The 26,102-nt window shown below is 35.2% G+C and overlaps 2 protein-coding genes and 2 pseudogenes across 2 annotated transcripts; 1 reads left to right on the forward strand and 3 right to left on the reverse strand.

Annotated features, from left to right (window-relative positions):
• Positions 1-1,027: 1,027 nt before the first annotated feature.
• Positions 1,028-3,408, reverse strand: LOC146923155 (uncharacterized). The gene is made up of 3 exons (XM_085715873.1): positions 2,487-3,408; positions 2,214-2,402; positions 1,028-1,168 (listed from the first exon to the last, which is right to left on the reverse strand). Exons 1-3 carry the CDS (start codon positions 2,895-2,897, stop codon positions 1,028-1,030), a joined length of 741 nt encoding a protein of 246 aa, XP_085571999.1. The 5' UTR covers positions 2,898-3,408.
• A 772-nt stretch (positions 3,409-4,180) lies between these two features.
• LOC146923156 (uncharacterized) lies at positions 4,181-8,457 on the reverse strand. The gene is made up of 5 exons (XM_085715874.1): positions 8,285-8,457; positions 7,856-7,965; positions 7,306-7,493; positions 4,926-5,142; positions 4,181-4,861 (listed from the first exon to the last, which is right to left on the reverse strand). Exons 1-5 carry the CDS (start codon positions 8,455-8,457, stop codon positions 4,404-4,406), a joined length of 1,146 nt encoding a protein of 381 aa, XP_085572000.1. The 3' UTR covers positions 4,181-4,403.
• An 88-nt stretch (positions 8,458-8,545) lies between these two features.
• Positions 8,546-12,627, forward strand: LOC146923157 (putative disease resistance protein RGA4; annotated as a pseudogene).
• Positions 12,628-14,614: 1,987 nt separating this feature from the next.
• LOC146923158 (F-box/kelch-repeat protein At3g23880-like) lies at positions 14,615-23,286 on the reverse strand (annotated as a pseudogene).
• Between the last annotated feature and the right edge of the window lie 2,816 nt (positions 23,287-26,102).

Below are 26,102 nucleotides of genomic sequence, written 5' to 3' on the forward strand. Positions count from 1 at the left end.
CGTTTGATGATCCGAATATGATAGAGACATGATATGATATGGAAATGAAGAAGTAATCCTATCATGTGTTTGATGCGCACACAATAACAATTAGGATAGATACCATTTATTTTATTATAATTAAATGAGAAAAACTACTCTTGTAATTAAGTGAATATTTTAAAACGGCATGTGAATAATTATGAATAAGTAAGGAATGACAACATTTTAAAAACGACATAATATCATGGTAATAAATAAGGAATGAATTTCTAATCATGTCAGGATAATATCCAACTCAGCTTATACTTAGGGTAAAAATCACAAAGGAAAGTCAGGATATGATAGGAAAATGGTTTATTTTATCCTATCTCTTTTGTGCATCAAACATGAGATTTAAGCATGATATGATAAATGTATCATATCCTGTCTCCTTATCCTGACCATCAAACGATCCCTTATTTCATACACTTATCCAACACATCATTTTCTTTTTATCTATCTATTCATATTGAGGTGTGTTATTCAAACCAACCGATGAACTGGTCAGTTTCTAGTTCTATCTGGTTTCTTTCTAGCGTTCTATTGTGTATAGTACAATTATAACAAGTGGATATAGAACTCTACTTGTAATGCATAGAAAATTTGTAATACATACAACATTGTAGAAAACTTTAGAAAAAATGTGTCAACCGTCTAAAGCTACCACATATATATATATATATATATATATATATATATATATATATATATATATATATATATATATATATAGTTGTCAAATTAATCCAACCAACTGTCTAAAGGCGCTAGTAATACATACTTCACAAGGCATTGAAACAATCCATTAATGACACTATTATAGACAGATTATTAAACTGATAGATGGTATAAAAATACTTTCATTCATTAAGCTCAAAGAATGTTGAGATAGTACAAAAACAAATGCTGATACAACTGAAAACTGATAAGACTTTTCCAAACTAAATCAGAATATAAACTAAAGTGATCCATCCCCAAGGAATATCAATTAAACATACTGATTCTTCTACACCAATTTGTAGTAACAATTGTTTGCACATATAAGAACCTCATATCCCTTGCCACATCGACACTTGAAAGTAAGGCTTAAACACTTATCAATCCACTCTACACTAACCACTTCTTCATAATCATTTCCCAATTCATCCTACAAAAACATAAATGAATTCCTTCAGTATAAAAACAATTAGTCTGAAAGTCATGTATATAATTTTAACTTCTTGTCGCCATAACTACATCGCTATTGCAGCCGCTTTTTAGAGGATTTTGAGGTCTCTACAAGGGCGTCACAAACCCAATTTTACTCACATCGGCCGCATTTTCCCACAATGTAAAGGTTCACATCATGACCACAAATGCGACTGCAATCGCAATTTAAAACAATGATTACAAAAGGTGGCTACACTACACATGAAACTGTAATTGAATATGTCATCTTTATTCTTCAGTATGTCCCTGTCTTAAAATTTAGCATTTTTACCCTTCAATATGCAGCCTCTAACTCTAACATATTGCCCACAAAATTCTTGAAAGGAAGAGTATTTATTCTTACCTAGATTCGGTAAATTAAAAACCAAAGAAAAAATGCAGTGGAGGGAAGCACAGCACACAGTCGATCAAATAATTTTTTTACTTCAAATATGTATATGTTGATAAGGGAAAGTCTACTTATTACATTCTAATACATTATTTATGCTGATATTCTGATATAATCACTTACACGATTGTGCAGGTGCGAATAAATATTCTTCTGTGATACACGATTTAGTACAAAATGTCACCAAATATTGGATATAGTACTGCAGCGTATCCGAATTTGAACAAATCACTACTATCCGTGATCTGTGACGGACAACTTCGCTACTTACTAGCATTAATGTATATGACTATCGCTTAACTACTGAAGAGAAATTATGTGAACAAGCACGGAAACATTCAATACCTTCCCATAAATCTCAGATCCTACATAATCGAGTTGTTAAAATTGCTGCACATAAACTATGATTACATATGCAACTATGATAAAATTCAATACCTTCCCATAACCCCAGGATCTTACGTAATTAAGCAAGTGCAACTAGGATATACATAAAAATAAGAAAAAAACTTATAAATTGATGAGCATAACTTGTAAGTACCAATTAAAGAACCAAATACATTGAAGATTACAATTGAAGATTCAAGACATGTACCTGAGATATGACTTTTTCATCTTCAGCAACAAGAGAGTGCTCTTCTTGTTCTTGTTCTTTTTCATCTTCAGCATCAGGAGAGGGCTCTTCTTCCTGTTCTTGTTCTTTTTCATTTTCTTCCTCGTCTTCCATAACTTCATCCCACACTTTCTTCATTTCTTTTAACCGATCCTTCATCCTTCTAAGCCTCTACAAATATCAAAGAAAAACCTTGATTCCAAATAAAAAAAATAGATTACTTTTTTAGCAAGAAACACAAGTTTCAACACATACCATTGAATCAGATTCAGGGGTGGTTTTTTCAGCAGAGTTCAAATAACAAGCAACTGCTTCTTTAACCTCAGAAGGATCAATAACTTCAGATATACATCTCCTGATCGGAGGCAGAGGCTGCAAAGCAGTTGACGGCCCTTTTACCGGCATGGATTGATCCGGCAAGGTGCATGGATCAGAGACACAGAGGCTAAGAGCATTCCCACGGAGACTGAAAGGAAGTGTAATGACGGAGAAGCCATTACGGGTGAGATTGCTTGCGTCGAAAGAATGCTTCTTGGATGATAGTTGGTGAGCAGAAGATGATGATGGTGAACGACGTTTGACAGAGTTGTTGTGAGTGTGATGATGATGAAGCATGGATGATGTTGGAATAATCATGGATTGTTTCTGTTTGTGAGGGATCAACATGGATTCTTCTGAATTGTTTTCTTTTCTGTTTTTTGGATTTGAATTTGAACTTTGGTTGTATAGTAAGTGTGTGCGAGTGGCAAAAGAGTTATGAAAAAAGAGGGAAGGTTTGAGTATATATATAGGAGATGGTATATGATGATTTGTTGAGGTTTTCAAGGGTAACTGATTTTTGTAGGTAGGATATATAAGCTTAACCACATAATCACATCTATCTCTATATAGAGTTAGAGACTTCGGGCGCCGAGGATCGAACCCAAGGTAACTAATTCTCACTGTACCAATCTCTATATAGTATCATAGAATTATTTTTTTTTATTATTATATATGCATTTTAATCCAATGTTTTTTTTTTCTGTCCTCAAAATCCAATGAAAATGTTTAAAAGAAAAGAAGTTTTACATAATTTGTATTTGAGAGATACAAACCAAAATAGATTCTGGCTGGTCATGACATTTTTTGCCCCTTCTGTCCACATCAGTGGTTCTAAATTGAGATTGAAGAACATTATATTGAAATTTTTACCACCTCACAACTCGGAACATTCATACAAAACAGTCATTTTATTAAAAAAAAGAGTTTCACATTTTATTAGATATGACTTGGAAATAAGTCTATAAAAAAAGAGATATCAGTCATTTGTTTTTAATGATATAGACCCTGAGTCTAGAAGTCAATTTTACAGGGGTGGACTTATTGTTGCGAAAAAAGGATCATAAGATTGCAACTTAAAATCCTTCACAAAAAAAAAAGAGAAGATGACAACTTATATTTGAACAATTTTGACTATGTCGCGCTCCCCTTTAAATATCCATGGCAGGGTTGTTGATTAAATCTACTCTTGTAGAATATCAAAGAAATACGACTTTAGAGATTTTCTTTCACCAGAGAAACACAAATTGATCATAAAACAATAAAGTTAACGTTGTAGAGCTCAGTTTGTAACACTGCAAAAGGCAGGTCTAGTTTCTTATCAGCTATTCACAAAAAAAATCTTATCAACTTTTACTACTCTTCACCTCATTTTCTTTAGATAAGTCAAATCAATATTTGTTTTTTAAAAAGTTCGTGTTTTCTACTCCTTCCGTCCATTTTTATAAAACAATTTGGGAGGAAGAGCCGTGGTAGATTGATGTGATAAAAAATTTGACAACTAATCTATTGAACACAATTCTGAGCTAAAAATAGAACTTGTTAAATAAATTAGTTTAACTAAGTTATGTATAATTCAGCTCAAGTTGAATTTATAATTTCAACTCAAGTTTTAACTTGTGGGACAAATACCTTCCCCGGTCCTTTAAGTTACAGACAGAAACAGGAGTATGAGTTAGGAGGGGCAAGTTTAATAAAATTTGTATTGGTGGTTGAACACCATGGAGCCAAACAATATCTATCAAGCTCATCACTCCAAAAGGACAATCATTATAGCTCTCACAACAGTACAAGTAAATCATATAACTAAATGACTATGGAAGTATTATAAGGAACGAGCAATATTTTGGGTTATCAAAAGTCATTGGACTTACTCCAATACCCATTCTTGTCCACGATAAACCAAGACCTCAAATTGCCACTATTGGACCTCTTCTCTTTACTTCGGTCAGAATCGTTTCTTTCTTTTGATTCAGATCGATCAGTATCTTTTATATATGATCTGTTGTTTCTTGACTTCGGCACAGCTTCATCGTCAGTGTGCTTTCTTGATCTCATCTCTTCCCTGTTACCATGTGTTTCTCTTGATTTGTTTCCCAAATCATCAACATTCTGCCTACTCGGTCTTTTATCTTCTTTAACATCAGAAACTATTGATTTGGGCTCAAACTCGACATCATCTTGCTTTATTGACCTCCTGTCTTCCCTTCTATGATCTCTTGGCTCAGGCTGCATACCATCATAACCATTCCTTGATCTTTTTTCTTCTCTCATATGTCGATCTTCTATTGACCGATGTTCAAATTCATCGTCTTTATAGTCTCTTGGTCTCTTCTCTTCTACTGGTATTTTCTCTTCCCACAAATTTATCCTTGCCATCTTGCCTTCGCAACATCTTTTCCTTTCTTCTATTGGATTGGTCGTCTAATTCCATCTCATTGTCATGGGCTCTGGAGCGTGAATCTCTATCTCTAGTTTTTGGAATGCAATTTGGTTGGTTGTTGCCATACTTTCTTTCTTTCTTGGAACCATCATATTTGTTATTATCCCATTCTGCATTGTCGTTATCACCCCAACCAGTATTTGCAGCTCTCTACGAAAGAATAACACGGTCGGTGAAGAACTTCAAACATAAAATAAGGTAGCTGGACAAATCATTCGGTATCTAAGTAGTAGAAGGATATATTCCAACTATCAGCAAATTTTATAACATACTTTGAAATTTCAACCATAAGCAAAGCAAAACTGAGTATAAACTATGCAAAAAAGATCAAATCTGGGAAGATAAAGAAGCATCAAAGAATTACACAGCAGCAGTAGGGTGATGAAGACAAATAAATTCAGATTTCAAGTAAGAAGAACTTAGAAGGGATCTATTCCAACTATCAACAAATTTTATAACATGCACAACTTTTAAACTTCAACCACAAGCAAAGCAAAACTGAGTAAAAACTATACAATAAGATAAAAACTGGGAAGGTAAAGAAGCATCATAGAATTACACAGCAGCAGTAGGGTGAAGACATATAAATTAAGATTTCAAGTAATGAGAACTTAGAAGGCATGTCTACAATTATGCAGTACAATCAGCAAACTCAAGCTTAATCACCGTATAAATTTCTATTTTCATTGTGTGGGTTATAACTTGGGAGACACATGTATCAGTGTCGGTGTACTTTGACGATATTCGAGTATATAGAACCGACTGGAGTACTCATTTGCAGCATGTGGAGGCTGTACTGCATTCTGCAACTGTTACAACAGCATTCTTTTGTTGCAAATCAGCAAAAATGTACATTTGGACAACATAAAATTGAGTACTTGAGTCATGCAAGGGGTAGCTGTTGATCCTAATAAGGTGAGTAGCGTGCTCAAGTGGCCGGTTCTTACCAATGTGAAAGAAGTTCATGGTTTCCTCGGTCTGGCAGGATACTACAGGAAATTTATTGCTTACAATGGAAAGATTGCAAAACCGTTGACTGAACTGACAAAGAAAGACAGTTGTAAATTGAATCCTACTGCTGCATCAGCGTTTGAGCAATTGAAAATAGCAGTCACGTCATTGCCTGTGCTGGCTCTCGCAGACTTTGACATTTTATTTGAGATTGAGTGGGACACATCGAGCAAAGGAGTGGGGGAAGTATTGATGCAATTAAAGCATCCAATTGCATACATTAGCAAAGCTTTTTCTGGAAACTTTGTAAGTCCACCTATGACAAGGAATTGATGGCTTTAGTGTTAGCTAACAACATTGGAGGTACTACCTATAATTACTGAAGGATTTTCATGCCTCTCCAACCGGGGGACATTTCGGTTTCCTGCGCACTATGAGATTGAGGGAAATGCCAGGCTGGCAGTTAGTTAGAGAATTCTCCTTTAAAGTAGGGTGGCAAGGCATGTGTGCCTCAAGTCATGATTTACTGTTGAGATCAGTTTTCGCAGAGAAAATATTTCATCTCTATGGAGCACTTTGCTCTGAATTGTAATAGAGATTGAAACTTCATTGTTTAATTTCTAATACAATTTACTTTTCCCTTTTATTTCATTACCCTGATCTATCATTATATAACCACAGATGTCTAAATTATCTAACATCTGGTATGCCTAATCATGAAGATAATATCACAGGATTCTACAGTTAAATTCGTTAATTTTGCATTGTATGAAAAGCTATTAGGTGAAATAACTGTATAGGTGTCCAAGAATTATACCTAGAGTCGACACGTTCTGACTTTATATATGTGTATGTGTACGAAGAAATTCATTAAAACAAGTAAGAATATGTATACGTTGAAAGAGAAACCAGACATCAAGCCTAGCAAGCAGAAACAAATATCTGAGTAAGCAAACCAATTATCGAAGTTGCAGGCGTGTAGCATCTAACTAGAAATAACAAACTTATTAGCTAAAATGCTGAACTTTTTATGTTAGCAAAGATAGATCAACAGTCTAAGCAAATATTCTCTACAACTTACACAAAATTTCATTGCCACAATCAAACAAAAATACCTGATTCAAATAAGCCAAAAGGCATTGCATATGAACACTTCAACTATGTTTTACAAAAAGTCAAACTTCAATGTTCAAATTTTCATAATAAGGTCATCGGAGTAGGTTTTTTTTTTTTTTTTTAAGGAAAAGGTCCTCGGAGTAGTAGAACTAGCACACATAACTATTAATAAACAATATTTTTTTTTTTTAAAAAAAAAAGTAAGAATTCAAAATATTGTGGCATGGTTATAAATACTTATCTTACTTGTTCATCATGAGAAAATTTGCATCCAGCTCCACGGGTACATTCCCCTCTTTGGAAAGCTCGACAAACACCACGGGCCTCCTTTTTCTGCTTTGCTTCCTCTTCATCTTCCTCTTCCATCATTTTATACTTCTCAACGTGATCCGCCCTAATAGTCCTACCTAAAACCTGAACTCCATTCAGATCATATGAGACACAAAAACCAAACATTACAAAGCAATTCAGCATTAAGTCCCTGAAAAAACAGATAATCAAAGAGTAAATAGTTACTTTGGTCCTTAAACGTATGTGTTGTTTGTTGTCATAATAGTCCTTGAATGTATCAAAACTACAAAAGCATACATGAACGCATCTTTCAATAGTCAATTCAGTCCTCAAATGTGCCTTTTGTTAGTTAGTTTGGTCCTCGAACGTGTCTTCTATTAGCAAATTGATCCATACAATTACTTACAAAAGACACAATGGGGTATGTTTTTGTAATTTCGATATATCCAGGGTTAAAATAATAAAAAATATATTTTAGAATTATAGGACAGAGAGACTGATTAACCAACAGCAAGATTAGTGCTTCTTTGATCTTCATATGCAAGGAACGCAAAATTCTTTGATTTTCCAGTACCTTTGTCTCTAACAAGATTCACATCAACAACCTCCCCATATCTGCATATCACCAAGAACAAAAACCATGTCATCTTCAAAACACAAATTAATAATAAGATTTTAATTAATATGCACCAACACCGTAAGGATACTATCAATCAATCATACCCTATCTAACTTAAAAGTCATACAACAGATGATTTGTGATTGATTGACATTGCAATTTTTTTTATATTGACGGTGCATCAAAGTTAATCTCTTATGCACCGACAATGTAATGTAACCACCAATCAATCATAACCTATCTAACTTAAAAGTCATACAACAGACAATTGAACATCAAAGTTAATCTCATCCAATGCATGAAAAAAAGACATACTGAGCGAAAACAGTGATCACATCACCCTCGGTGAAATCAAAGGGGATACCACCAACGAAAACATAAGCAGAATCTTTGTATTTAGTGTGCCACAAAGCGTCTTCGCTTATGTTAAGTGCAGCTTCTCTTGAATTGATTTGTTGAATCCGCTTCACTAGTGTTAATGGGTTCATGTTGTCTCTTTACCTAACATCACGTATTATTAGCTCCGACTCTTTGAAAATTCAAAGAAAGAATTGCACATTGTTTGGCTATCGCTGCATGACAATTTTTTTTAAACTTAATATTGACGGTTCTCACCAAGCTTCTGATAGACCAATTGCTTGTGGTGAGTTAAGTAGAGACCCCTCAAAATGTTTCATTAAAAGATTCAACTACGATTTAGGAACATCTACTCCCATCCTTGATGAACTTTGGAGTCTCGATCTTGGCTTGAAGTTCACTAAAAGCTCATCTATTTTTTCCATTCGTGATGAGGTTGTTGCGGAAATCGTGGGAACATGCCAAGCTCAACGTTTGTCCGGCCTCTCTGATGATGAATTTTGGTTATTGTTCAAACAATATGCATTTGGACATTACAAAGAAGAGTGTGCAGAGCTTGTGGAAATAGGAAAAGAGATAGTAAAGAAATGTGATGGATTGGCTCTTGCATCACAAGCATTGGGAGGTCTCTTGAGCTCAAAGAGTGAAAAAAGGAACGGCTTGAAATTAAAGAGAGTGAGCTTTGGGCTTTACCACATTGATATTTTGCCTGCATTAAGTTTGAGCTATTATCATTTAACTCCAACCTTAAAGTGGTGTTTCGCTTTTGGTGATGTGTTTCCCAAAGATACAATAATCATGAAGGAAGAATTGATTCATCTTTTGATGGCTAATGGATTGATTTCATCTAGGAAATGTTTGGAGGTTTAAGATGTTGGAAAATGATTTGGAGTGAATTGTGCCAAAAATCATTTTTTTTCAAGGCATTGAGATAGATGAAGATTATGGAGACGTTTCTTTCAAGATGCATGATCTTGTCCATGATCTCGCTCAATCAGTAATGGGGCAACAATGTATTTATTTGGAGAATTCGAATATGAATAGTTTGTTAAAAAGCACACACCACATAAGTTTTCACTCCAATGATTTGTTATCATTTGATGAGGGTGCTTTCAAAACAGTTGAATCCTTGCGAACATTGTTTCAGTTGAATGGTCTACCGAAACAAAACATGATTACTTCCCAACAAACCGTTCTCTTCGGGTTTTATGCACATCCTATATCCAGGTATCATCACTTGGGAGTTTAATTCATTTAAGGTATTTAGAGCTTTGTTGTCCTGACATAAAAATGTTGCCTGACTCAATTTACTACTTACAAAAACTATAAATCTTGAAAATAAAATGTTGTTATAAACTGAGATGTCTTCCAAAATGCTTGGCTAGCTTACAAATTCTTAGACATCTAGTCATTAAAGGTTGCTCTTCATTGTCTTGTGTGTTTCCTTACATCGGAAAATTAACTCGTCTAAGAACGTTAAGTCTCTACATTGTTAGTTTAGAGAAGGGGAATAGCTTGGTAGAGTTAGGTGATCTAAACCTAGGAGTAAAACTGAGTATCAAAGGCTTAAAAGATGTTGGCAGCTTATCATGGAGATGCTATGAAGAGTTTATCAAGATCCCATATTCCCAACTATTAGTGATGAGCAAGTGCTTGAAGTGCTTTAACCTCACTCAAATATCAAGAGGTTGAAAATAAGTTACTCTGTATGTAAATTATTTCTCAAGATTAAAGGAGTTACCAGAGCACATATGGAAAGATCTTCAACCCCTTCGAACTCTAACAATTCGTATTTGTAAAGGATTGCAATGCTTGCCGGAGGGTATTCGACACCTCACTTCTCTCAAGTATTTGCATATTTATGGTTGCCCAACATTAAAGGAGCGGTGCAAGGAGGGACCTGGAGAGGACTGGTACAAGATATCACATATTCCGGAATTATGCATTTCGTGATGTTGGTGTTTCTGCTTCTGTTGTCAGATTCCCACCTAAACTGGTAGTTTCTCTATTCTCCTTCCCTCCTCCCTCTTTCTTTTGATTGTGTTTCTTACAATGCAGTAAAAATCTCTTGTACTCTCTTTTCAGGATATGTCAGTACTTTTGTCTCTTCATTGTGGACTCCTTGTTATGTTGTCTTTCATAGGTAAGTTTAGATTATTTCAGTTTCTTACTTCTTATCAGTGCGGCGGTAACATGTTCTGAATAGCCCTTTTTGTTTAGAGAATTGAAATTTTTAATTCCATGTTTAGTCATTATATCAAATATGCCATTGTGAATACACATGTCATTGAACCACATATTTGGATTTCAAATGCTCAATTCACTGAATTTTCATTCAAAATATTGTTATACATTCTCAGTAGAGTGATTTTCAGGCTTTTGTTAAATTCGTTAGAACCCTTAACCAAGAATGATGACAAGAGACCATAAAAAAGACAGATGTCATTGTATAAATCATCTTGATAAGTAGACATTTTTTGACCAGGACGAAATCGATTAATCATGCTAACCTTATGGTTATGGGTCTCCACTTCCTTTGATGCTAGAATTGATATGGTATAGATCTTCAATTCCTTTAATATTTTAACATATATTACTTCATTTCATTTTAAATATTTATGTATTCATGAAAATATGGAGGTAATGGTCCTTTCACCAAACATATTAAAAAATCCATCCTTATAGCAAAGGAAAAAAAAAAAGCAAATTGTTAATGCATGGTAAGATTTCATAAAGGAATTGAATGTATTTTTCTCATGCAGATAAGTGAAATCATGAAAGGAATGAACAATGAATCTCCAAAGAAGGCAGTGAGAGTGATCAAGCTCTCGCTCCATCGAATGAAACCAACAAACTTAATTCCAACTATAACAAAGGTTGAGAGATTTACAGCTTCTCTAGTGAGCCTCAGCAGCCACTTAGCAAGAAAACACAAAGGACTTAAGGAGCAATGAAGAGCCTGGTTGCGGTGGCCAAGGATCACTGAGGCAACAATTCCAAGCTAAGTAGAAAAGGGAAATCATTCCAATAATTAGTGAAATGGTTCAACTTGGAAGATGTTAAGACATGAAAATTATTTTGGCAGAAGAAACTGAAGTTTGCATTAGTTAATTTACTTCATAGAATGACAGATCGAAAAAAGTCATAATCTACCAAATTGAGAAGCCTAAACTCAAAGATAGATGCACTACTAAGTTTTTTCATTACCTGGTTCCATAGATTTTCATAATTGTATTCAATTAGTCACACAGCGCATCCTTTATTCTATTCGCAATGTAGAAAGTAAGAAACTTAGAATGGTAGAAGATATCTAGTATCACTATATTCACAATATATGTCATATTCAACTGATTGTCATGGATTTGTATGCCTTCTAATATATATATTTTTTTCTTTGATGAAAGGATGAAAACAATGTTATTTCTGTTGGAAAATTTTACCTTAAAGAAACATAGTTAAAGCCTTCCTTGATCCCAACGAGCCTCTAAAAATGGAAGATGAAAAAAAAGACAACTACCATGTCATCTGTCTCTTATAGACCTCGATGTATGTTTGGGGATGTAACAATGAGTTTCTGAGGTCAATCACTAGATGACGTGGTCTTACCAAACTTACCCTTGATGGAGCTATTGGAGTAACATCCTTCCCAAAGGGGATGTTCAGAAACTTTACCTGTCTTCAAACTCTTTATTTGACTGATTTCCCAGAATTGAAGGTGTTATCAAATGAACCCTTGGACCTAGATTTGGAGGATCTGTATACATGCAGTGAGCTTGAGTCATTACCAGAGAAAATGCAGAAAGGTATGCAATCCCTTTGAACGATAACAATTCATGATTGCAAAGGATTGCGATGCTTGCCGGAGGGTATTCGTCACCTCACTTCCCTTGAGGTTATGTATATTTATAATTTCTCAACATTAGAGGAGCGATGCAAGGAGGGAACAGGGGTGGATTAGGACAAGATAGTGAATTTATTTGTTAGGCTCTCTCCTTCCCCTACAACATGCTTATATTTGGATTTCAAGTGCTCATTATGGAATGATTTGCAGGTTTTTGTAGAGTTCTTTGGAACCCTTTCCCCAAAAAGAGCACTATAGTACATGAAAGATATTTTACCACTCAACCTAAAGGGAAATGTTCTAATAGTTGTGCAGGTAATTTATTAAGGCTCGTATATGTTCCTTCCATAAGACTTCATATAGTTGTGCAGGTAATTCCGATCATGAGTTTAGAAGGCAGGTTATTGATCAAGTTAGGTCCACTGATTTGCCAGAAAGCAAGAGCCATGAGTTTTTATGAATGTATTGAAATTTCATGTTATTTACTAAGTTTAGATGTTAATAAACTATTATATAAACCTTCCAAATAAAAACAGAACTGATCAATAGAAATAATAGTAAATTTGTCATACACAAACAGGAACTATTAGTATTTCCATTTAAAACTTATAGTCGTTCAACAATTTTTTTAGGTAGAATGAATACTCTAACATAAGCAATAGTTACTGACATATAAAACGACTTCTTTATTCATTGATTCCAAGAAAGAGAAACTCTAACTATGTAGAAAAAAAATTATCATCAGTTTCTTCCTGGCCATCTCTTGAACAATGATATCTTTATCCATTAAATCCTTCAACCCTTTCTCTTCTCAATTTCTTCAGCCATAACAAGATCTTTACTGCTTGTTCTATAATCCACTCTCAACTCTACTGCTAAAACCTCATCTGAAACAAATCCATAAAGATCATATTACTAGATCATCTCTAGATTATTCCAGTCTACTTCTAATTTCCAATCATCTATGTTTATCATGATTTCAACACATCCACGGTCTCTGTTAGCAGCCACTCCAGCTGATACATCGCGGCGTGACGCAGAAAAATTGAGCTCATCGCTCCCAACTGCGTCGGAGCGGCGCAGACAAGTGACATAGTGCGAGCAGCTGCTATCGCGAAGGTCGGTTTGGAGCTGATGCGGATAAAAACGTCCGCTACAGCTATTTTGGGGTTAATTTTTTATTTCTTCACAAACTCTAATCCTTTCAGAAATTTGACCCAAATATTGAAATGCTACCAACACTTTGGAATTCCTTATGAACAACCTGCTGCAATATTACAAATCTATCCAGCAAATGCAGCGTATAAGGATTAAACTTTCTAGAAGAAAATTATCAGCAAATGTGAGGACCACACGCCAAAAGAAAAAGCCAGGGCTTTGATATTCTCCACTTAGATGTTGGAGTGATTTAATAACTCGAGCATGAAATGGAGAAGCAAGATGACTGCCAACATTATCAGCCTGTTTATAATGAGAGCATCCCTTTGTTTGGGAGTTTGGGAATAAAACATTATCATTTCTATAAGTAATACTACCAACATATTATTTCGAACACGCTTTTCACGATCAATATGTTTCTTCAGTAAATCGACATACTTCACAAAAGGTTATCAATTTGCAAGGTAATTTTATTAAATGGATCACTCATAAAGAACGTATTGAAGAGTGTGTTCAAAAGAATGTGTTGTTAGCATTCCTCTAATATTCATGGATGGCGAATTTTCTGTTCTCTACTTGTCTCAAGGGCTATTTACTAAAGATGGTTGTAATTCGAGGAGTTTTTGGGCGAGGGAGGAGAAACAATAAAGCTTAAAATTTGGGTTGAATCTAACTCAACTTCACAAAATTTGTCAGAAATTTCAAGCGCGGCGCAACCACAACATCAACAATGAAAGTTTAGAACCTTGACCTTAACCGCTATATACTCTCACTTCTAACTCAATTCATAATCAAATTTCAGGGTAGAATGCAGCCAATGGCGAGGTGCATTACAAAACCAAGACACACAATGAAGCATGCATCTCAATAATCAGATTTACACCACAGCTATCTTTCCACAATAATAACAACACAGTTATAACAATATTGGAAGTCTGAACAAATAAACATACATACCACGCAGCATTTCACATGTTTCTCACGTGTTTGTGAGATTTGCAATGTGACTATTGTTGTTGCATGAAATGGTAACCTCGATAATTATCGGTTATATCCAGTTTCAAAAGGTTATGTGGAATTGTATCGTACTCGTTTTTCCAACTAATTTGGCAGAGCATGTATTACTCTGATTTGGTCTTTGATTAAGGAAATGAGAATGGGATTTTGATCTTGATCAACATGCATAAACTCATCAAATCAATTAAAATATAAAACAATTACAACCAGAGACCGCAAACATAAACTAACTATATACGGTGAATCACACAAAAAAAAAGCTGTCAACATTTTCAATAAACATATTACAAATGCTTAACCAACAAACACTGCATGATATATTATATTAGCTAATGTGGACATACTAGATTATATTACAAATGCAATCAAACACATATTAACCTACAAATGCAGCCACCCAAGAGTACATATAGATCACGAAAATGGTGAAGGAGAATACTTCAAGACCTCCTTCTTCTTCTTCTTCGTATCATCTTCTTAGGTTGACCACTGTCACCACCAGGAATTGAGAGCAGAGATTCTGTATACATAACCACTAGGGATCCATACTCACTGCCACAGAAGGAGTGATGCTCTAGCAGCTGTCCTTTGTCATTATACTTGGCCAATACATTACCAGCATCTGTTCCAACGATATCACCACTTTTTGTACCGTATGTCGGGCAAAAATAGTGAGTATGGATGCTCTAGCCCCATTTAAGAACGGCTCTACTTTGGAATTTTCACGGGCCAGGTAATAAGGGAAACAATTATCACCCTCAATTTCGTTCCACGCATTAGCTCTCAATGAGAAAAGCCCTAAGCGAGTTAACTTATCATAATCATTGGGATCATATGACATGGAAAGCACCAAGTAATCATCCCTTGACTCGTCATACCCAAAACCATATAAATGATATTGATGAAAGTCGTTCTTAGCATCAAACAAGATAAGTATTTTTGTATCGTCTCCACAGGGAATAGTGCGTTATCAATGACAGTTTAACATCAATTATCATTCAAAGTATTAAGAGTACTTGTTTGTTTGAATTGAAATGTATCTAGCTAAACTAATTGCAAAAAGTAAAAGTTGAGATAAATAAGGATTGAAACTTGTTAGGAGTAGCGTTCCTTAACCAAGCGTCACACGTACCCTAATGATCCATACGAATTCTAGCTTTATAAACAACATTATCACAATCAATTCTAAACTACCCTTCGTGTCCAAAGTGATATAATTATTTCTAAGTTATCGTTTAAACATTCGTGTCCAAATCCCTTAAACGATAACAAAGTCGATCGGATAACTTAATCGACCGTGTCCAGCCTGATTAAATATCCGAAAGCATTTAACTCTTGATTATGGTGATTATCACAAGATTAACAAAGATGTCAAGTATGTTAACCTAAGATATATTGCTACTCTAGCTCTAGATTCAAGAGTTTGTGTCCAAATCATCTTGAATCTTATTGAAAGCATTAACACAAGAATAACAACAATATTGAATATAAATTGCTAGAATCATATATTGCAAGATCAAAAGGATTACATGTTTAGCAAGATCAAGTACCTCTCATCCTAACAAAGAGTGTTTAGCTACACATCATCATGGAAGCCTTGCAAGGATAGCTTGAAAAGGAAGGATTCATTACGCTTGTGATGTCTCAACTAAGGAGTAAGCATCCAACTTCCAAAACCACTCTCACTCTATATGATCTACCTTACTTCTCTCTTTAAAGAAATCTAAAGCTAAAAACTAAGAGAGAAACTAAGAAAATATCAAGCTAAGAAAATCCCAACATAATAATCTCTTCAAGGAATAGCAAGTGGGTGTTTTATAACCTCTGCCCTGCCTGAACTCGCAGATGCGAGCTACATCACTCGCAGATGCGAGTTGCTTCTCTGGACCAATGCAAAGCTGCCACGTCATAAATGAGGAGGTCAAACCGCCCTAACTCGCAGTTGCGAGTAAGGGAGCTCGCAGTTGCGAGTTGCTCGCATCTGCTACTCGCAGGTGCGAGTTTGAGTGCGAGCTGCTTCTCTCCTGGATCAGCTTCTGCCCAAATAGTGTTTTTCCATGGTTTTGGTCTTTAATTAGTGTCTTGAGGCTAATTTCTGCACAAAAGGATAGAGTAAGATATATAAAGCGTAATAAGGCATTTAACACTTATTTCTCGGCTTTTCCTTCGATAACTTGTAAAACAAGTAACAAAAAGTGTATGAAATATAACATGAAAATAACACTTCTTGGCACTTATCAAACTCTCCCCAACTTAACTCTTTGTTTGTCCTCAAACAAAAGATTGAAAATCAAACAAGTAAATTACAAGACACAAGTACACAAGGCTTTGAAAACATCTTCAGATGAATGATTTAAAAGTGAATGCGCGGGCAAGTTTAAATTTCCAACTAATCTAAAATTCTACTACTAACATGAGATGAGTCCTAAGTACAAAGTTCATGTCAAACATTTCAAAACAATAATATATTTGTTTACGAACCACACCTAACACACTTCTATGAAAGTAGATAAACAATTGAAATCAAATGAATGAGGGTTATGAATACACATCCGGCAATCAAGTTAACATTCCAATCAAGTTATGTGTCCATCCAAATATTGTTTCAAAAGGCATAAAAACATGGATCAAAAGGTCTTTGAGGGTTATAACTTGGCTTGGCTACAAAAGAAATGTCATATGTGGGCAATTGAAATCAAAAAGCCTATCAAAGAGGAACATTCCTTGTATCAACCATTAAAATTCACAATCTTTCCTACCAATCATTACAAACCCTTGGTGCTTAAACATGAAGCACTTTGATCTTGACAACTTATTTTCTTTTTGGATTTTTCTTTCTTTTTCTCTTTTTCTTTTGTATTTACAACAACATGTTGTCTTGATCAAAGATAAATTTACACCATAGTACTTGACATAAGATTTACATCTACCTTCTCTCCCCAACTTGAATCAACAAATACCCTAATTGAATGTTCCTCTACTCAAAGGCAAAAGGGACAAATAACATTGAAATTTAAGGGTTCAACAACTAAAAACATATCAGAGTCCTAAAGTGCGTCAAGAATGAACTGAATTTTGAAAAATTTAAAGGCAACTTCATCAAGCATTGTGCTTATGAATTGACAGTTCATAATTGATGACTCCGATTCATTTGGCTCAAGTGGGTTAGCAAATACTCGCTCTTCTCACAAGGTAGGCTATTTGTGGTCAAGTAAGTTTCACTCAATAACAAAAAATGTGCCTTGATCACTTCCATGCCTTCACACAATTTAAAACAATTATTGGATTTAACATAACACAAATGAGTTAAACAATGAAAGCCAGTCTCCTTGCATATGTACAAACATTTGAGGTTTCCTCACTTTTAGGCTAGTACTACGTGGTTCACAAACAAATAAATTATTGTAAAGAACTAAATGAAATGAAATTTGCGCAAAGTACTCGTTCCATATTCGAGTAAAAACCTAGAAAAACTGGAAACTTGTACCTTGGCTTTGCGCTTTAATCACAACTATGAATTGTTATCAATCATCTGAGACTTGAAATTAAGCAAGAGTGATACGCAAGAAACTTCCACAATTTTTAAATTAAAACCAAATAAAGTACTTGAAAAATGCTTAACACATTATTATACTACAAAATAAAATTAAACCATACTAATATAAATACGAACATAATAATACTAATTAAAACGAAATAAAAGTTACCATACATCAATATCCAAAATACTTAACAAAGTGCTGATAACATAAAATAAAATATGAGTTCATGTGCTAAAATAAAAAAAACAACAGAATATTGTTAACAAAGAAACAAAAGAGAAAAGAAATAACAGCTAAGGAAGACAGCAAGAAATGACTGAAAGCTTTGATAAAATCACTCTTTGAAGAACTAGCTTTCAATTCTTTTCCTCTTCCTCAAGACTGCATGTCATCATCATCTGACCCATGGGGGGTTGAAGTGGCACTTGGAACATTTGCCGGATCATCATCACCTAAACCACCAATATCCTCCATGTTCGCATCATCCTGACCTCTAAAGTCTCCACCCCCTCCAAAAGGTTTTGGCGTGTCCTCAGGCCAATTTGCATACTCTTGAAAAGCTGGAGGTGCCATGAATTGTGCCATAGTCTCCGGAGGGTATCCAGATTGCTGCTGCATAATGTATTGAGATTGCTGAAAGTACAAGTTCTCCCGATGAATGGCTGACATCATATTATAATTAAGCACATTATTCTCATGTTGCCATTGAACATAGCTAGCAAAATCAAAACCAGCTGCTGGTGGGAATGGAAGAGGTGCATCTTGGGGCTCGGATTGTGAGGGAGGTTCCCTAGAAGATGAAGCTTGCTTACCCTTACCCTTTTTAGATTGACCCATGATGTAACGGGTAATGAAGGCATCATCAATGGGGTTTTTGATTATTTCATGATAATCAGCGGGCATCCTCATGTGGGTGTCTTTGATCAAACCCATGATCAAACCAGGAAAAGATAGGCGAGTTTTTGGCTCACCATGGCCTTGAAGCACAACCTTTCTTAGTTGCCAAGCAATGGTTCGGGCTATATCTACCTTGATGCCTTTGAGAATGTAAAAAATTAATGGGCAGACATCAATGGTACAATCGAGCATATGACTATTAGGCTTGACATTATGGAGGATGAATCGAAACATCAGTTTGGCTGGTGGTTTCATCAGTTTATATTAGGCAATGTTTTCTCTACCCGCATCACTTTTGTCATAGGTTTCCCCCTCTAGCATTATGAATTTTTTTATCTCATCGTGGATATTATCAAGGAGGAAGTGACCTAGGTTTTGTTTCTTATGGAAATCATCAATCCCATCCTCAGCCTCAACATCTAGGTCGAAAGGATCTCCTAGGAATTTGTTTATGGCATTACGATCAAACTTGATTGTCCTACCCCTCACAAAAGTTTCAAAAGTGAAAGGGTCGGTTTGGGGGTTTTGAGGAAGGGCATTGGCATAGAACTCTCGCACCAACTCTTCGTTGATTTTGGTTATGGGGTTAAGGAGTCTAGCCCACCCTTGGTCAAGGAAAAGTTTATGATAATTGCCATATGGTCCATCAGGTTTGATTTGAACAACTCTCTCAGTCCACAAGGTCTGTTTTAGCAGTGCATTGTACCTATTTTGGTGGAACCTAGACAGGAATTTCTCTTGATCATAGGACTGATTTTGGGTTGTAGGTTGAGGTACGGATGACTCACCTTGCTTTCTCTTACCCGTATTAACTCTTTTAGGTGCCATGCCTGCAAAACAACCAGAAAAATACCACACCACAATGGAATATACAATTAAAATCAGTATGGAACATAATAAAACAGTTGCAGGATCAAAAAAATTGAAAATCACAGAAACATGCAGCCAGTTCTGCTGCAACTCGCAGATGCGAGCAGATGCACTCGCAGTTGCGAGCTAAGATGAAACTCGCAGATGCGAGTTGATTCACTCGCAGTTGCGAGTTGCCCAGACTTTGGCAAAAACGCAACCTTTTTCAAACTTTGTTCAGTGCCATGGTTCTCTAATCATTAACAAAGCATTTTCGTCCCTAGTATTGCTAGAGAGATGAGAAAAATCATGAATTATGCTTGAAATTCGCATTGATTCAAAAAGAACCCTAAAAAAAAAGGGGTTAACCAAAAACTGTAGATTTAATGGGAAAAGATTACGAATATGCACATGATTTTAATCATCTCAAACAAGTGGGTAACAATTTAGAACAACAAACAGCAGAACAATCTACTATCCTAGGGTTTGAATGAACTTCAACAATTAAAGGATAGCAAAGAAAGAATCAACAAACCTGATGATGTTAGACAGAATTAAAATGCAAGTGCAGAAAAGATTTGCAATGAACTTGACAGGTTTGACTTGATTTGGACTTTTGTTTAATCTCCTATGGTTTGTGTTTTACGTTTGCTCACCCAAAAATGAGAGAAACAATTTTTGATTTGTTTGATGAGAGAGAAAAGTAAAACGAAAATAAAATGATAATTGGTGATAATGGGTGGTTAAAGCAAGTTAATGGGATTGGAATTAGTAACTGTCAGAACTGCTGCTACTCGCAGTTGCGAGCAGCCTTACTCGCAGATGCGAGTGAATTGGCAGTCAACATGGTCAAAGGCCATTAGCTCGCAGTTGCGAGCTATTTTACTCGCAGTTGCGAGTACTTATGGTTCAAACTTTTGCTCTCTGTTTGGATTCTGTTTTTGGATGGTGTAATGCATGCACATGACTCTAACATCTAATTATGCATTAAAACACTAAATGGACTTACAAAATTGGGTTGCCTCCCAACAAGCGCTTGTTTAACGTCGTTAGCTCGACGCCTTTTTGGTTAGGGCGGCCAAAATGAAACGGAAAGTACATCATCTTTCGAAACCCTACATTTTGGTAGGAATTCCATGAACTTTAGGAACAAATGATTTGGAGTCCATGACCTCCCTAGCTTTGGTTTATTGAACGAGGTACAAATCTCATCAATTACCCGATCGATTTCTACCTTGTTCACTTTATTCCCTCTTGCTTCCATTAAATCTTCCTTGATTAGTAACCGTTCCTTTTTCTCAACCACCATGACTTCTTCCATATCAACTTTTGTAACTTCCTCATTTTGAACAACAACTTCTTCAACAATCTCTCCGACTCTCTCAAACATGTTTGGATTATTTTCTTGTTCTCCAAGAGTGGATTGATTGTTGGCTTGGTTATCCATGACTTGTGCTTGAATCAACTCAATTTGAAGTGATAAAGTCTTCAATCTTTGGTTGGTATCTTGCATGTTTATCATGGATTGTTGCATGAAGATATTCAAAGTATTTTCTATCACCGAATATCTTTCATCTTCATAAGAATGTTGAGGATATTGTTGATAGGATTCATACTCGGGTGGAGTATAGAAGTTGCTATAACCATGATCAGCCATGATTGTGGCTAAGTGATGATCCTAAAACGGAAACAACTAACAAGAAACTTTTCTTTGTTTATCAACAAGGGGTTAGTACAAACAACTATCAAATAAAGAAAAATATTTACGGATTATATACAAATGCTTAAAATGATAAATCAATCGTTCTATCTATGATAACTAAACACCATTCCCCGGCAGCGGCGCCATTTTGATGAAAGTCGTTCTTAGCATCAAACAAGATAAGTATTTTTGTATCGTCTCCACAGGGAATAGTGCGTTATCAATGACAGTTTAACATCAATTATCATTCCAAGTATTAAGAGTACTTGTTTGTTTGAATTGAAATGTATCTAGCTAAACTAATTGCAAAAAGTAAAAGTTGAGATAAATAAGGATTGAAACTTGTTAGGAGTAGCGTTCCTTAACCAAGCGTCACACGTACCCTAATGATCCATACGAATTCTAGCTTTATAAACAACATTATCACAATCAATTCTAAACTACCCTTCGTGTCCAAAGTGATATAATTATTTCTAAGTTATCGTTTAAACATTCGTGTCCAAATCCCTTAAACGATAACAAAGTCGATCGGATAACTTAATCGACTGTGTCCAGCCTGATTAAATATCCGAAAGCATTTAACTCTTGATTATGGTGATTATCACAAGATTAACAAAGATGTCAAGTATGTTAACCTAAGATATATTGCTACTCTAGCTCTAGATTCAAGAGTTTGTGTCCAAATCATCTTGAATCTTATTGAAAGCATTAACACAAGAATAACAACAATATTGAATATAAATTGCTAGAATCATATATTGCAAGATCAAAAGGATTACATGTTTAGCAAGATCAAGTACCTCTCATCCTAACAAAGAGTGTTTAGCTACACATCATCATGGAAGCCTTGCAAGGATAGCTTGAAAAGGAAGGATTCATTACACTTGTGATGTCTCAACTAAGGAGTAAGCATCCAACTTCCAAAACCACTCTCACTCTATATGATCTACCTTACTTCTCTCTTTAAAGAAATCTAAAGCTAAAAACTAAGAGAGAAACTAAGAAAATATCAAGCTAAGAAAATCCCAACATAATAATCTCTTCAAGGAATAGCAAGTGGGTGTTTTATAACCTCTGCCCTGCCTGAACTCGCAGATGCGAGCTACATCACTCGCAGATGCGAGTTGCTTCTCTGGACCAATGCAAAGCTGCCACGTCATAAATGAGGAGGTCAAACCGCCCTAACTCGCAGTTGCGAGTAAGGGAGCTCGCAGTTGCGAGTTGCTCGCATCTGCTACTCGCAGGTGCGAGTTTGAGTGCGAGCTGCTTCTCTCCTGGATCAGCTTCTGCCCAGATAGTGTTTTTCCATGGTTTTTGTCTTTAATCAGTGTCTTGAGGCTAATTTCTGCACAAAAGGATAGAGTAAGATATATAAAGCGTAATAAGGCATTTAACACTTATTTCTCAGCTTTTCCTTCGATAACTTGTAAAACAAGTAACAAAAAGTGTATGAAATATAACATGAAAATAACACTTCTTGGCACTTATCAGATATGCATCTAAATTGCAATCAATAAGAGAATTTGGTATAAATTTGTGAATTCCAGTGGATGGATTCCATAGACAAAGACATGAACCACAACTCAAAAGTATAAACCCTCTGCATGAACCTTTGATATCAAGTTCTGTAAAAGACTGTAGAGGCAAAAAACTAATATTCGATGAATAGGAAGCACTATCATCGTAAAGTGATGTTTCGAAATCAATAGATAGAGATTCCAAATTTGGAGTTATCAATAGAATTCTAGGAGTGTGTGTTTTGGCGGTAAGTTGAAAATGTGAATTTGCGAAATTAGTATCAGATATAATAGAAAACCAAGACTTACAAACGCATTTGAAGCAAATAAGAGACTTCACAGGTAACATTAGAAGGATTTGAAAGATTAACTCAAGAGGAAGATATAGCTCCGTTTTCTTCATCATCTCCATTGACGCGTTTCCTCCTTTACCAATATTGTTTCTGATCACCTTGATTTTTAGGTTAGGTTTCCATCCCTTTATTATGATAAAGACGCATTTGCCATTTATATTTTATCCCTACTTCCGCTCATGAATTGGTTTTGAAAGTTACGTCTCCTTTGAAAGAGTCCATCACCAATATGTTAGGAGTACGAGCTGTCGGGAGGATAGGGAGGTATCTTCTTATATTATGAGATATATGTTCTTCCTAATAAATTGGCATGCATTGGCTGTCTTTGGAAAGACTATCGGTTCATAAAATTTTTCGTGGTATGGATTTTAAAGGGGTGGAAATTTCAAACAAACCATTCTAGTTTTGTATCTCGATTATTTAAAGCCCGTTATTTTTCTAATAGTGATTTCATAGGGTCAAGATTTGGGAATAATCCGAGTTATGTGTTGAGAAGCAAGCACGTTTAGTTCTAAAATGGTTGTGAAAAAAGGTTCACGATGGCGTATTTGCACTGGTTTCGAATATTCTGTTGTTTGGTGCACCGTGGCTCAAAGATGGATTGTTCCTTGTGTCTTTGGCTTATGTTAAGGTAAAAGATATTATGGATCACCCTCGTAAGGTTTGGAATGTTTCTCTAATTTCTAATATGTTTGATCATAACGCGGCCAAGCTTATATTGAATACTCCTTTACAAAATTTGGTTGAGGAAGATAAGTTGATTTTGAAGGTTGAAAAGAATGGCATCTATTTTGTGCATATTGCATACAAAATTGTGTCAGTTAAATTGCATATAATTCCCACCTGCGTACCGGGACGTTGGAGTTTGATTTGGAAGCTTAAAGTACCTCCTAAGATTAAGAATCTTGTACGGTTTGTTTGTCGGGGTTGTTTTCCAACTAGAGCACGACTCAGTAGCAGAGGAATCCATTTCCCTATTGATTGTGTGCTTTGTGGAAGCAATTATGAGAACACCATTCATATTTCTCTTTGAATGTCCTAGTGCGATGCAAGTCTAGTGAGATGTTAATTGATGGGATAAAATTGATAGAGTCCTCCGACAAAACTATAATATGGATGCAGTGGTCTTTAGTTTATTACAGAAGCTCCCATCAAACCAAAGTGAATTATTTGTGAATTATTTGTTACGGTCCTATGAAGTATTTGGAAGAGAAGGAATTTATAGCTTTGGCAACAGAAAAATGAAACAAATTCTGAGGTGATGATGCGAGCAACTCACGTCCTTGATGACTGGAGATCAGCTCAAGTTATTCAATTCAAAGGAGTAGTACTGGTCAGATGGCCTTGAATCAGCCGAGTCTAAACAAACAATAACTAATTCGGTGGAAAAGCCTTCACGAGGCGTTACAAGTGCAATATAGATGCTTCCTTCTCTACATCTCTAAACTGAGTAGGCATTGGGATGTGTATTCGCGATGACTTCGGGGAGTTTGTACTTGCAAGAACAAATAGGTTCTCTCCACTTTGTGATGTTGCAATAGGGAAAGTCGTTGGCCTGCATACAACGTTAGAGTGGATCTCAGACCTTTAATTTGATAATTTTTATTTTGCTTTGGATTCTCAGAAGGTTTGCAAGTCCTTTCACTTGTATTGGGATAGATTTCAAAACTATCATGTCAAGTTTAATAGGAGGCAAGCGAATGAGGTCGCTCATGAGTTAGCAAGGGTATCCCCATGCGATCCTAGAACCCGCATTTATGATGATGTACCGTCATGTATTTGACAAATTTTAGCTGATGAAATGCATTGAATTACTTCCTTAAAAAAAATTATGTCTCTTTCGATAATAATAAAATTATGTAATAGTCACATTAATCATTTAATGTATTAAAATTTTAAATTAGTTTTTGATTATGCGTTATGTTAGTCAAAATAATTTCTTATGTTAAAATATTTTGTTAATATTATCATATTATTCTTTAGATATATTCTCTATTTGCTAACTCGGAATAAATATTTAAATTTGCTAACTTCGAAACTTCTCTTGCACACCTCTGATAATATAGCAGTTATTTTGAATGATAGTTATTTGAATCTTTGAATACTTCTAGAAATTGCATTCTTTGAAACATTTGCCTACAAGATTCTAAGTATATGTTCTCATTTTGCTAACTCGGAATAAATATTCAAATTTGCATATAACTTCTGGATCCTAAGAGATTGTTTAACTACAAGACTAAGACTAAGCGCAAAACAAGTACTTTGTCCTCAATTTTGAAGATTAAGACTAGCTACAGTTTACATTTCCATCCATAAAAGAGATGCAAAGTTAAAAAAATTAAGGTGTGCAAAAAGCAATAAAACATGATAACTCTCACATGAGAGATTTTAGGGTATGCATTGGCACACACCCTCACATGAGAGAGACTTAATATCGTGAAAGATAAATGAATCTGTCTCTTTCTGCTATGTGAATTTGTTTACATAATAATTAACTCAATACGCGTGGTTTGAGTAAATGGAAATTCTTAATGCTTAAGAATATACTATGTCTCCCTCAAAACAAGAATATATTATGTCTTTTAGTTTATAGGGTTAATTATGTTTTTGGTCCCTACAAAACTGCGACCTTGTAAGTTTAGTCCTTACTTAATTTTAATAGCATTTTTAGTCCCTATAAAAAAAATTTACTTATAATTTTAGTCCCTCCTAAAACAAAGTTTGATTAATTATCCTTAAACTCTTAAATTTTTGAACGAATTTTTTTGAGACAAGATTAGAACACTATGAAAGGTTCGTTTACTAAAATTTAGAATTTTCTGACATGAAATGAATTAAATATGAATTTTTTAAAACGACAAAAGTTAAAGATAAAAAGTAATAAAATCTGGATGTAGAAA

The sequence above is a fragment of the Medicago sativa genome, chromosome 5, assembly GCF_051527215.1.
Source record: "Medicago sativa cultivar Bolivia chromosome 5, Bolivia_mono, whole genome shotgun sequence".
Taxonomy (NCBI): domain Eukaryota; kingdom Viridiplantae; phylum Streptophyta; class Magnoliopsida; order Fabales; family Fabaceae; genus Medicago; species Medicago sativa.